This window comes from Typopeltis vanoorti, chromosome 6 (assembly GCF_054136105.1).
Source record: "Typopeltis vanoorti isolate ZY-2024b chromosome 6, IOZ_Tvanoo_1.0, whole genome shotgun sequence".
Taxonomy (NCBI): domain Eukaryota; kingdom Metazoa; phylum Arthropoda; class Arachnida; order Uropygi; family Thelyphonidae; genus Typopeltis; species Typopeltis vanoorti.
Genome location: NC_143554.1, coordinates 90847976 through 90861659, shown reverse-complemented (window position 1 = coordinate 90861659; position 13684 = coordinate 90847976). Strand labels below are relative to the sequence as shown.

Genomic DNA, 13684 nt, shown 5'->3' with positions numbered 1-13684 from the left:
GTCGTACTTCCCCTTAAACTCATTCACAGATGAAGCATTCACAACCACCTCTGGCAATGCATTCCACCCATTTACAACCCTCCAAGCAAAAAATCTAGTCCTAACATCCTTGTTAACCACACTCTTACACAATCTCCAGGGATGACCCCTCGTTCTCTCCCATCCTGCACTGGTCTTAAAAAAAGTTATCAGTATCAATCCTATAAAATCATTTTAATAATTTATATCTCTATCATATCTCCTCTCCTACGTCTATCAACTAGTTTTTGAAGCCCACAGACCTTCAATCTATCCTCGTAGGAGACATCCCACAGGCCTGCAACAATTTTCGTAACCCGCCTCTGAATACTCTCTATCATTTCCACATCACCAAGAAATCCAGGTGACCAGATCTGTGCACGATAGTTCCAAATGAGGTCTTATTAATGCCTTATAAAGTGGGACAATCACTTCCTTATCCCTGCTTGTCAGTGTGTTTTTCAATAACCATGTAATCTGATGTGAAGTTTTGGCGACCTTTTCATATGCCCTCGAAACTTAAGTTCTCTGTCCGCAATAACTCCCAAGTCTCTAGCCGCATCAACTTCTTGCAGTTCAGTTCCATTAATATAGTAAGCAGCATGTGATCTCATCCTTCTGAAGTGCATCACCTTACACTTGGCCACATTAAACTGGCATCCATTTAGTTTAGTCCAAACCGTCAGCCTATTTAAGTCATCCTGCAAGATATCCACATCATCTGAATTAACTATCGCTCTTCCCAGTTTTGCATCATCAGCAAACAGGTGGATATCTCCTTTCAAAGTATTCCCAATACCATTGATGTACAAATTAAATAACAGAGGACCAAGCACTGAGCCACACCACTAGTCACCTGCCTTCTACTGGACTCCGCTCCACCATAAACCACTCTTTGATATCTATCCACTAGCCACCCTCTAATCCAACTCACTAGCCTCAGATCCATACCCATTTGCTCCAATTTATGCAACAGAGTTCTATGCAGAATCTTGTCAAATGCCTTTGCAAAGTCCAGCAGGATCACTGAAAAAGGATTTCCTTTATCCAACTCCATTGTTACTTCATTATAGAAAGTGAGCAAATTGCTAAGGCAAGATCTACCCTTTACAAAACCATGTTGCCCCTTATAAAGTATCATACTGCTGTCCACCCAGTCCTGAATTCTAATTTTTATCAATTTCTGAGTACAATGATTCCCCATATCACAGTTATTATTGACCTTAGTACTATTTACAGCTAACTACTTTCCTGTCATTATTTCTGACAACCATCCTCGCATCCTCCCATTCTAGTAACTTTCATTTCCCTGGTCTAAAATCCTCATATGTTCATTAAATAGTAACTTCTGTAAAAGCTTACTCCCGTACTTATTCAAATGCAGACCATCTTCGGCATATAATTCTTTTCTCCCATAAAACTCCTCCCATATATCCACCCCTCTTTTCCTCCACATCCTAGCTAATATTTCATTCATCATCAATGCCCTCCTTCTCATTTCTCGACTATCATATCTGGGCAGCACACTGACAATCCTAACTCTTACTCTTAAACCTAGCAATCTCTAACATCTCCCTTAAATCACTTGCCACACGATTTATGCTGTTTCCCAAATTACGTCCTAACCATTAAAATAATTTCATCTACACTATCACTTCTCTTTACAGCTCTAGTTACACACTACCGTACCTCCCGGCCAACATTCTTTAAAGACATCTCTGGTTTTTATTCTACGAATCATTGAATCTCCTATTATTATTTTCTTAACCTTTCTCTGTCTATCCATTTCTACCAATTTCATCCTTTCCATTCTCTTATCCAACACTCCAACCTCACTCTGTGCCGTCTGCTGTGAGCTCCAGAGTGCCCTAAATCTCCCTAAAATCTCATTACCGCACTTCCGTTCTTCATTCATCACAGAATTATTCACATTTACATGCATATTCTGGCTTAATCCTCCTTAACTTCATACCACATGTTTTTCTGAAAGCCTGAGGCATACATTAAACAAACATAGCATTTAATATTGTTTCTAAACACCGCATCCTTGAGTACTGGTGGACGAGAAAAAAGAGACGCACTAACAGTTACTCCATTTGTCAAATTTTGTTTACATTTGCTACAGTCCTTTGCACTGCTAGACGTTGACTCTGTAATTCCTTGTGCACAATCAGTCTTACCAACATCTAAAATAGCATCCTTAGACCTAGAGGTCATCTTCTTTTTACCATCAAGGTTTTTCTTTTTGCTAGATGTTGACTCTGTAATTCCTTGTGCACAATCAGTCTTACCTACATCTAAAATAGCATCCTTAGACCTAGAGGTCATCTTCTTTTTACCATCAAGGTTTTTCTTTTTGCTAGATGTTGACTCTGTAATTCCTTGTGCACAATCAGTCTTACCTACATCTAAAATAGCATCCCTAGAGATGGAGGTCCTCTTCTTTTTACCATCAAGGTTTTTCTTTTTGTTTACCTTCTTTCTCTTCCTAATAGAACCACACGTTCTCTTGCAAGTTTCCCCTCACAAGGTGTAATTTCTCGCTGCAGATCTATCAAAGGAATCGATACTAGAATTCGTGGCTGGGCCTGTAATGATGTATAACAAGATCCATTGGCTTTATTTGTTGACAAAGCATGAAGCACTTCTTCTCACTCCGAAGATATTATCTGTTGTTCCCCACCACCAAACACAGACTCTTCCAACAAGGCAGCAGGCGACAGACAAAGTAGTATCTTCTTCAAATACGATGATTCCATTTCATCCATTAGCGATGAAATTTGATCCTCCTTACAGTCTTGGCAATTAATGCCTATGAGTTGTGTAAGGCTGTTCACCTTAAGCATTTGGGCAATTTTCAAAAGTTCAGGCAAACATTCATGAGATATACTAACTTCGCCACTATACATAAAATCTACAACCAATTTTAAATCCGCATATCCTATATCTTTCATAATTACAATAGGATGCTTACATGGATTTTCCACAAAGTTTGAAACAGGGCACTACATGCTACAAGCACTATTTTGGCTTTTAAACTTAATCTTTCACATGCTAAAGTCACATCAACAAGCGATTCACTAGAAAGCAAGTCCTCATAAACATTGGACATATTGGCTTGATGATCATTCCACTTTAAAAGCAACATTGACTCCATTCTCATACCTTCACAATGTTCAATGAGAGAGATAAAGGCAATACTTAACAACTATCCACTACTTACACATCCACAAACCAATACAACCAATATACAATTCATAAATATCCACATACAATTATGTTCGTGTACAAAAATGTCTAACATAAATTACATCAGAAACTTTAAGAAGCATCCAATTAGATATCTAACACAATATCAACACATATTTATAAAATATCACTGAAGTACTTTTTAATATTGCAGTGGGTGGAAAAGTGGAGAGTGATCAGGTATATGTGGTAAGCGGTGATAAAGGTGATTTGGCAGGTGTAGTGGGGAAATCACAACCAACATATGGCTTGGACAGGACTGGCTATAGACCTAAAAATGAACTGTTGTGTTTGTTTACAAATGCCAGAAGTATCAGAAATAAAGGGCATGAAATGGTTTCAGTGATCAAGTTTATTTGCCCCCAAATCATTGGAATAAGTGAAACATGGCTGAATGAAGATGATATCGTAACGGGAATAGAAATGGAAGGGTACAGTATTTTTCATGAGGATAGAAAGGGCAGGAAGGGAGGGGCAGTGCTGCTGATGATAGCAGGGGAATTAAGTCCACATAAGGTAGACATGAAAGGGGGAAATAGTGGCAATGGTTATGATGCGGTGTGGTGTTGCATGGAGGTTGAGAGGAAGACATATTTAGTTGGATGTTGCTATAGACCTGGGAATGTGGTAATGAAGAAATGTATAAACAACTTGGATTAGTGAACAAAGGAAGGGTAATTATTATGGGTGATTTTAATTATGGCTTTATAGATTGGAATGAAGAGATAGCATTTGGAAATAAGGAAAGCGAATTTCTCGAGTTCTTGGGAGATAACTATCTCAGGCAGCACGTAAAGGAAGGCCGAGAGGATCAAGAGTTCTAGATCTGATCATTTCATCAGAGGATGTAATTGTTAGAGGGGAGGGTTTCATATTTTCCTCCAGTTGGTGAAAGTGATCATGAAGTAATCACCTGTGTTGTGGCTAGTCATATGTAGGCTTTTGCGAGGAAAGGATATATGTGGAATTATAAGGTTGGTAATTATGACAAGCTTAGGAGACAACTTCGAGCTATAACATGGAACGAGGAGTTGAGCGGTAAGGAAATAAATGCTGCATGGGAACTTACAAAGAAATACATAACAGCATCAATGTATGAATGTATCCCAAAGGCCAAAAGGCTGAATAAGGTAGGTGTAAAATGGATGAATGTGGAGCTTAAGCATGAAATCTGGAAAAAGGAAGTACTTTGGAGGAAGTACAAGATGAATAATGGTAATCAGTGTCACATGAAGAATATAAAGAACAAGACAGGAGAGTGACTCGGTTAGTAAGGAAAACAAAAAGTAGAGTATGAGCAGAAATTGGCAAATCGGGTTAAGAAAAACCCTAGAGAGGTTTTTTTTTTTTTTTTTTTAGATATGTGGCAAGTAGAAGGAAGAATGATCATGGAAAGATGAAGTTAAGGGATGAAAGTGATAGAATGGTAACTGCTGCAGAAGACACTGCTGAGGTATTCAGTGATCAATATATAAGTGTTTCATCCTGATCAGGGTGGACTCATGAGGAACTTAAGTGTAGAGGACATAGGAGAGGATAGCTTAATTGTGAGTGAGCAAAAAGGTATTTGAGGAAATAAATAACCTTGATGTTAATAAGGTGATAGGATTTGATGACATGTTACTACGCATCTTAAGGGAATGTTCCAGAGAACTAGCAGTAGCATTGTCATTCCTGTTTAATAAAAGTTGCAACAGCACAGGTTCCAAGGGAATGGAAGGAGGGTAAAATTGTTCCACTGCATAAAGGCAGTGATAAGGCTGTAGCTTCAAATTACAGGCCGATCTGTATATCTGGAGTTATGGTGAAGGTCCTGGAGAGATTAGTGAGAAGTAGGATACAGAAATGGGTTGATAATAGCAGTATTCTCTGTGGTTATCAGCATGGGTTTGTTAAGTGGAGATCATGTTTCACTAACTTACTTATGTACTATAACAAGGTGACAAATACCTTGAACAGAGGAGATGCATATACAGTGGTGTACTTGGATTTTGTAAAGGCTTTCGATAGACTGCTACATGATAAGCTCTTAAATAAATTGAAACAGATGGGATTGGATAACAGACTTGTGTGTTGAATCAGTGACTGGCTGTCAGATAGGTATCAGAAAGTTGTATATGGAGAATGCAGTATCTCAAAAGACAAAGGTCAGTTTTGGGCCATTGTTGTTCAATTTGTATGTTAATGATATTGGGTCGGGTTTAACTAGTGATATCCAGCTGTTTGCAGATGATGCAAAACTGGGTAGAGCAATGCACAGTCAGGCTGATGTTAATACCTTACAAGAGGACTGGAATAGACTGCATGAATGGGCAGGTAAGTGGAACTATCAGGTCAATGTTGCCAACTGTAAGGTTTTGAGATTTGGTAAGCAATGATTGGATGCAAAGTATACACTTGGTGGGGAAACTTTAACAGAAGTAGAGGAGATGAGAGATCTAGGAGTGATGGTGGACAAGGACCTGAAATTCCTGGGCCACATTGCACAAGTTGTGAAGATATCACATTGAAGAATGGCAATGATGCAGAGAACCCTGACATGCAGAACTAGAGAGGTTATGATTCCATAACCTCTCTATTTCTGCCTCATATGGATTATTGTGCACAGATTTAGTCACCAGTTTTTCATGATGATGAGGATATGTTGGAAAGGGTACAGAGAAGATTCACAAAGGTAGTCAACGGTCTTTAGAATGTGGAGTACGAGGACAGATTGAGAGAATGTAAGCTGCAGAGCCTCGTGAATAGGAGGAAAGGGGAGGGGTATGATTGAGACATAAGCTGGTCAGGGGTTGTTATCAGGTAGACATGGAAGAGATTTTTCATAGAATGGAGAGGGGAGTAGAACAAGAGGCCATTGCTGGAAACTGTATAAGGAGGGTGTGAGCAAAGGAGTGAGAAGCAGGTGCTCTGCATGGAGGGTGGTTGGTGAGTGGAATGCATTGCCTGAGTGTGTTGTAGATGTGGACACACTGAATCAGTTTAAGATGCGGTTGGATGAGCATTGTATGAAATAGTGAGTACCTCCCATGATGAGTCTCTGACTCCATGGAGGTCAAATGCATGGCTCCTCCCTTAATGCATAACATTATACATATCCACAAGGAGATGTGTTTTGCATTATGGGAGATACTGAGAAAGGAGTGATGTTAGCTTGGTCCTCCTTTGCTACGAGTCGCCCGGTGTTGTACTACCTTACCCCAGTCCTAAAGATAATTTCAGGCACAAACTTTGTTTGCTCACACTTGGATAAAGGATTAAACTAAATTTATTATAGTCTAACCAAGTGAAAAATAAACTTTCAACATTAACAGATCATGAGATCCGCACTTAAAATTCAAAGCCTTACAAATTCCTTTTATTTGCACAAAAGTTTTTAATCCGAGAAATAACTTGCGACGACTGCTGTAGCCATGACACCAACCAATATGGATTACTGTGCACAGATTTTGCACAGTAATCCACAGTGTAAGTAAGTGTCATGGCTGCAGCAGTCGTTGCAAGTTATTTCTCGGATTAAAAACTTTTGTGCAAATAAAAGGAATTTGTAAGGCTTTGAATTTGAACTTTCACTTCACAGCACTTTTTTTTTATGAAATATTTCATAATATAATACAGTATATTTTTTACTTTGAGATTTATTAACAAAAAAATATTTAACACTCCACAATCTGCAGGCAGATATTCATCACCACAAAAAAAGTAAATAAATGAAGAAAATAGCTCTTTTATCACTTAAATTGAAAACAGTATTTAATATATGTTTCTTGCTGTTATGAATTTTGAACTGTGTAATGCTATTTACAGAGCCTTATGGATAAGAGGAGAAGGGGGTAAGATTGAGACATCATTTGGTGAAGGGTTTCTATCAGTTTACTGCAGAAGATTAAGAAATAGAACAAGAGCTCATTCACCTGTAAAGTGTATAAGGCGTGAGCAAGGAGCATCTTTTTGCTTGGAGAATGGTAGTAGTTGAGTGATATACATTGTCTGAGAGAAATATGTGTGGTAAGTAGGGCAAGAGTAAATGAGTTTAAGGTAAGGTTTGATGTGCAATGGGTCTAACAGTAAAGACCTCATAATGGATCATGCAACTCCTGGAAGCAATAATATATTCAGATGGTTGGGTTGGTTGTTAGATTTTGTCAAAGCAAGGCTATGAAGAACATATACTGTCTGTACTTTCTCAACCCAGTATGAATGCCATGTGAGATGAAAAAGCTATAATTCCAAGAAAGAAAATCCAATCACTACTATTTGAAACAACTCACTTTAGTTGAAAATTAATTAAACCCAAAGGAGTCTTTTTTTTCCCCCCAACTGTCTGCTATAAAGGTGCATGCATTACACAGTTCAAAATTCATAACAGCAAGAAACGTATATTAAATACTGTTTTCAATTTAAGTGATAAAAGAGCTATTTTCTTCATTTATTTACTTTTTTTGTGGTGATGAATATCTGCCTGCAGATCGTGGAGTGTTAAATATTTTTTTGTTAATAAATCTCAGAGTAAAAAATATACTGTATTATATTATGAAATATTTCATAAAAAAAAAAGTGCTGTGAAGTGAAAGTTCTTTTCAATAAGCAGTTGTTACATAAATTTGCAAAGTCAATAAATAACATCATCAAGGAGCAGAGCAACCATAAGGCATCTAATGTCTAATGAACTTATGGATGAAATAAGTAACATACGGTATTAGTAGCACATAAAAATGTACCGTGCTGCCTTTAATGCTAGGTTCATTGTTATTACTGTTCTATTTGTGTTTGCTACCTGACACCTACATTCAGTGGCAAATACCATGAGGAGAGACTGCCTCCCAAAGTTTGTTTTTTTTTTTTTAATTGTACTACAAAATCAATTAAATGTTGCAAATAAAAACCCAAATCTATTATACTAATAAATAAACATTCAATAACTGCAAATATATACAGGGTGTTCGGGATAAATTTGACATATTTATAATTAATTATATTTTTCCGTAAGTTACATGTATTAACACACACTTCTCTTCATTTAAAAGTTTGGACCCTTCTTCATTCATATACAAGATGGCAGAAAGGATGGATAGCTGGAACCCACCTGAATCATGGAAGAGAATAACTTGTATCATGATGATTCGTGCCCGCCATCAAAATAAGGATATTACGACTGCTGCCCAATGCTCCCTGAATACAGTAAAAACAATCAGGCATGAACTAGAGACTTGCAATGGTGACTACGAGGATGTAGCAAGAAGAAAGATCCCTAGCAGACGATCTGATTGCGTTCGTACAGCAGAATTCCTCGCAAATCTGCAGGAACAGGTGTTGAAGAACCCTGGCATTGGAATTCGGGCTTTGTTCGTGGAGTTGCTAACTGTAGTCAAGCCCTGGATAACAAGGGTAGCCAATGGTAGGCCGTATGTATGGCAGCAGGATTCGGCCCCTTGCCACACCTCTGGGAAAAGTCAAAAATGGTTGTCTGAAAATTTCTACGACTTCACCAGTCCAAATGTTTGGCCTCCAAACTCCCCAGACCTTAACTCCATGGATTATTTTGTATGGGGCGCAGTTGAAAAAGACACCAATCGCACTTCCAGTAATACAAAAGCCCAGTTAATGGATAAAATTAAAACAGTTTTTGCAGCCCTTCCCAGGGAGACTGTAGCATCAGCTTGTTCGAGGTTCCGAAGCAGAATTGAAGCTGTGATCGATGCTAATGGTGGTTATTTTGAGTAAATCTTGTTGATAGTATTGTAATTAACTCTGCCTGTAATGTTTTTTTGTCAATTCATTAAATTTAATAGATACAAAGAAGATTTTCTTTTTCCTTACGAAACTGTCAAATTTATCCCGAACACCCTGTATATATATACATTAAAAATGCCTAAAACCTTCTTCCCATAGATGCCGATTTTCTTTCTAAAATTGAAAATATGGATCAGCCACTACCAATAATCTCGAATGAAAAAACTTTTATATGTGCATATAAACCTCCGTACACTACCATACTGGGAAACCCCGGAATGCAGGAGGGAAGGGAGTAAATCCGACTGCTGAGCAGATTCAATTAAAGCACTTGAATGCAAAAATCATAATGGATCTGTTTTAAGTTTTATTGCAATCTTATTGTGGGAGGTTATGCTACTGCTTTCAGGTAAAATGAAAATCAAGTTTCTAATTCGAAACCTGGATTCTCATTTTCAGGAATGTTTTCATCTATATCCTCCCCCTCCCCCCCCCCCCCCAAAAAATCACAAGACTTAAGAGACATACGGCATCCTGTTCCTTTGGCTTCGCCTGGTAAAGAACACTTAAAAGACATTCTTCAAAAAATATGAACCACGCAAGTTTGCATTTATTATATTTTCCCCCCATAAAGCTTGGCAAGACCCACCTGAAATTCGCTTGAGAATCATGGATTGCAAACACTGCGACATACAATTCAGATATTAAAATCCAGATGTTTATTCTACAGTGTCATGATGACGGCGTATTATCTTTGTTTGCTATTACGAAATACAGAAAAAGAAAAGTTATACGGTATGTTTCATCGATACTGATGCATCAGAAGAGCATGATTCTTATTTTTCAAATCAACAATTGTTCCTTTTTGACGTCCGATACACCTCCCCCCTCACACACTCCGTTTCATTCCCCACATGGTGCAGGTATGGTAGCGCCGCCTCTGCATAGTACATAACTTGGTCGGCGGCAGAACATCAACCTAATACGCTAAATCGTCCTGATAATTCGCAGCTGTAACGACAGGTTAACTGGATTGCTTAAGAAATGTCTTTATGTCCCAATAACGGGAAACTACAATAATATTGAAATCATTTCAAATGATAATTGCTCTTTTCGCATTGGATTGCTTACGAAGTTAGTTTTTTTTATATCTACAAACTTGGGGCAATGTTTAGAAACAACCGTGTATATAGCACACTATGTTCACAAGAAGACAAGTAAACTTGATCTGATGTCTGCACAATTAATCTCAAATTTTTTAATAATTCAGCGCCTAATCCCATTGGCTGACCAGCAGAACCAGTTTCAATGTTTCCTTGGACGAAGACAAACTTTTAATCACTTTCTATATCACAAAATTTTATCAAGATATACATACGCATGCGCAATATTAATCGCAATGATCAGTTAATCTTACTACATTTACTCAAAATCTATATACAGTATTTCTATAGTATTTCTATATACAGTAGTTCTATAGCTTAGGGTATTTTCATTCGTTCTATATTTGATCGCGAGATGGCGCTGTTAGAAGCCGGCATAACCACTCAGTAGTGGGAGAACGTGAAATTTCTAGAAACTTGCGTTGATTCATTATTTAAACTGCCCGAACACAAAGGACGCATCGCTACAAACGCCAGTGGTTTTGCCTTCCTTGAAGTTTTAAGAATTTCTTTGGCAAAATGTCTGTGTTAGGAATAGATATTGGAAATGAAAATTGTTACATAGCTGTAGCCAGAGCTGGTGGAATAGAGACTATCGCTAATGAATATAGTCAACGACTCACGCCGTAAGTACTTCAGACATTTATAACTCAACAACTCGAAATGCTAAGATATTTCGCGTTTGATTTTAGTGAAAATGGAAAGTTACATTTATCTTAAATCAGATCTTTTCTCTCATAATTCCATAGCTAATATTATTTTTCCTTCTAAGGAAAAACTATAAATTAAAAATTCTGGTATACAAAAATTATGAATGTTGAAGTCTTTGAATCGTGGGCGTGAAATTACTGAAGAATTAACTTTTATATTTGAAGCTGATCGCAGATCTTATTTATGTTAAATCAGTTATTAAAATCGTATTGTAAAAAATAATATACAAACAATGTCAAAGGGAATAAACTCGCACTTGATAAAATCCTGTTATTGAAAAACACCAAATACTGACATATCTGAAAGAATCGAACATTATATTTTGGATTATAAGTTTCATGTAACAAATAGAGAAACATATTAAATATCTGATTTTTTTCCCCGTAAGTTCCTTTTGTAGATTATTCATTTAAGAAAACTAATCATTTATTTCTCCAAAAATGTAAATAAAAAAAAATTGAATTTAAAGTTTCCTTCTGAAATAAACAAAAGGTGCATTCTTTAAATAACTGAGTTAAAATAAAAACTAATTCTCATTGGACACAGCTGTAATCGTTAGATGATGCTAACAATTAGAAATGAATTTCAAAAAAAAAATATTTAAAATGAAAGTAAATCTTTTTGATTATATACTTTAACTGTTAAATGTAATAAACCACTTATTTAACTTATTTTCCAAGTGGTATTATATGTGATTGTGGATGCTAAAAATTGTTTTCTGTCTAGAAGTCAAACTCTCAGCAGTTCTGAAGCTCAAATGGGACTGTCAGTCCTCAGAAATGTTATGTAATGACTGCTTATGCTGAACAAACCTCATTTATGCATATTTGTACTTCTGCATGTTTTCTGTTTAGAATATTTCATAGGTAAAAAGTTTCATGTATCTAGTTGTCTTGGCTCTCTTTTTGCTACAGAATTTCTTGTATGAGTTATAGGAGGTTGCACACATTTCCGTGAGACAGAATGCATAAATTCCAAGTAAGGCAAAGTTCATCAGAATTTTTCTTTTAGTTTTTGGATGAAGAATGCTAAGACTACTTTGGATGAAGAATAATGGAAGGAGTAAAATTCATGAAATACATCTTCCCAATCTGGGATCTTCTTTCTGTTGATCTACTGTCCAACTAAAACAAACAATACATGCAAATCTTAAAGCCTAAAATTAGTTTCCATTCAACTTCAGAAATTTACAATGTCTGGAGTGGAATAACTTTAGGAAATCTTGTGAAATAGGTAGTAATTTGATCTTTACATAACAGTAGTATCTAAAAATCAGTCCTCTTCCTTTTATCTTAATGAATTCATCTCATTGAAGTATTATGTTAATGGAATTGGATCTTCCATAAGAATTTAAAGAAATAAGAAGATAGGTCAGATTCCTTTTTTGTTATGAAATTGATTTTATGCATTGAGATGCAAAATTATAATTTTTTGAGGAATATTTCTAATAGTTTTGGCACCAACTGAAGTTATGGAAATTAATTTTTGTCATAGGAATTAAAGCAAATAAGAAAACAGATCTGGATTAAGTATTTACTAGGTGTGGTCTGTTTCTTACCTGTTTAATTCTTGTTTCTCTATGCGAGAAAGAAAAAAAAAATCAGTTGTTTGGCTTCCTTTTTGTGTTTCTAGACATTTTTTTTTTAAAATATTTTCAATTGACCTAATCTCAATTGCCATGACTGAAAAGTTTGAAGAAACTTATACTGTTATATTGATCCTTTCAAGATATTTGATAGAGTATTGCAAAGAGGGCTTCTCAGCAAATTGCTGTGTTATAGCATGCTTTCCACACTTTGTGTATTCGGTTTGGTCTTATATAGTCAATTTTCTCATACTTTTCTTTGTCTCAGATCTGCTGAGATGTCAGAAGCAATATGGGTTGTGGCTTTATGGGATACTGAGGCATATGGTATGAAGTCGGTAGCAGTCATGAAGATAGTTCATGACAAGCTTACACTCAGGTAAAGGATTAAAACAATATAACTTCTTGTTGAGTATAATGCAACATATAGAACACAGGAATTCATTAGTTATTACCTAAATAAATTATATCAACTAGCTTTACCACCTAAATGAGAACTAGTGACTTCTACAGGAATAGACATAACAAAATATATTTGCAAGTTTATCAATTAAAATAGCAGTTCTTTATAATAACTAAACAAATAACTAAAATTCTGGATACTATAAATATCCAGGAGTATATAGAATTCCAGCTTGTGTGGTTTGGCCTACATAGGACAGATAAGCCATGGAATTGATGTGAGAAAGATGGAACATGTTTCAGATGTCGATCATAAAAAATCACATATGGTTTAGCCAACCATCCTAATACCAACCACATCATTGGAACTTTCAACCGTAGCTTATTTAGAAGAGAAAGCTTATTCCGTACTTTTGAAGGAATCTGTTGCAGTCATCCATTCCCAAGGATCACTGAATAAAAACTTAAGGACTGACATTCTTTAAATAATAATAATAATTATTATTATTACATGACACCTCCAGGGAGTCCAAAGACTCATCGAGGGAGGGCACTACTCTACAACTGTCTCCACCACTCACCACTCAATTCACTAACTACAGTGAACCGCAACTATACCAGTGCCATCTACCACCACCACAACTAATATTTTCATTTTCACAGACAATCGCAAACATCCATGCCCACATGATCGAAACCCACTGGATTCGATCCCACAGCCTTTTGATGGAGAGCAGGTATGCTAACCACTCGGCCAATCAGGCTGGCATTTAATTCTTTTAAATGATTATGAAAATCTTTCAAGATTAGAGATTCAAGATTT

The 13684-nt window shown here is 36.5% G+C and overlaps 1 protein-coding gene across 1 annotated transcript in view; it reads left to right on the top strand.

Moving 5' to 3' along the window:
- Positions 1 to 10540: 10540 nt before the first annotated feature.
- LOC150105699 (97 kDa heat shock protein-like) overlaps positions 10541 to 13684 on the top strand; it is a 207079-nt gene continuing 203935 nt past the window's right edge. The window contains exon 1 of the mRNA XM_090395021.1: positions 10541 to 10789. Within this exon, the coding sequence (XP_090251147.1) occupies positions 10683 to 10789 (107 nt within the window). The 5' untranslated portion in view covers positions 10541 to 10682. The remainder of the gene's footprint in view (positions 10790 to 13684) is intronic.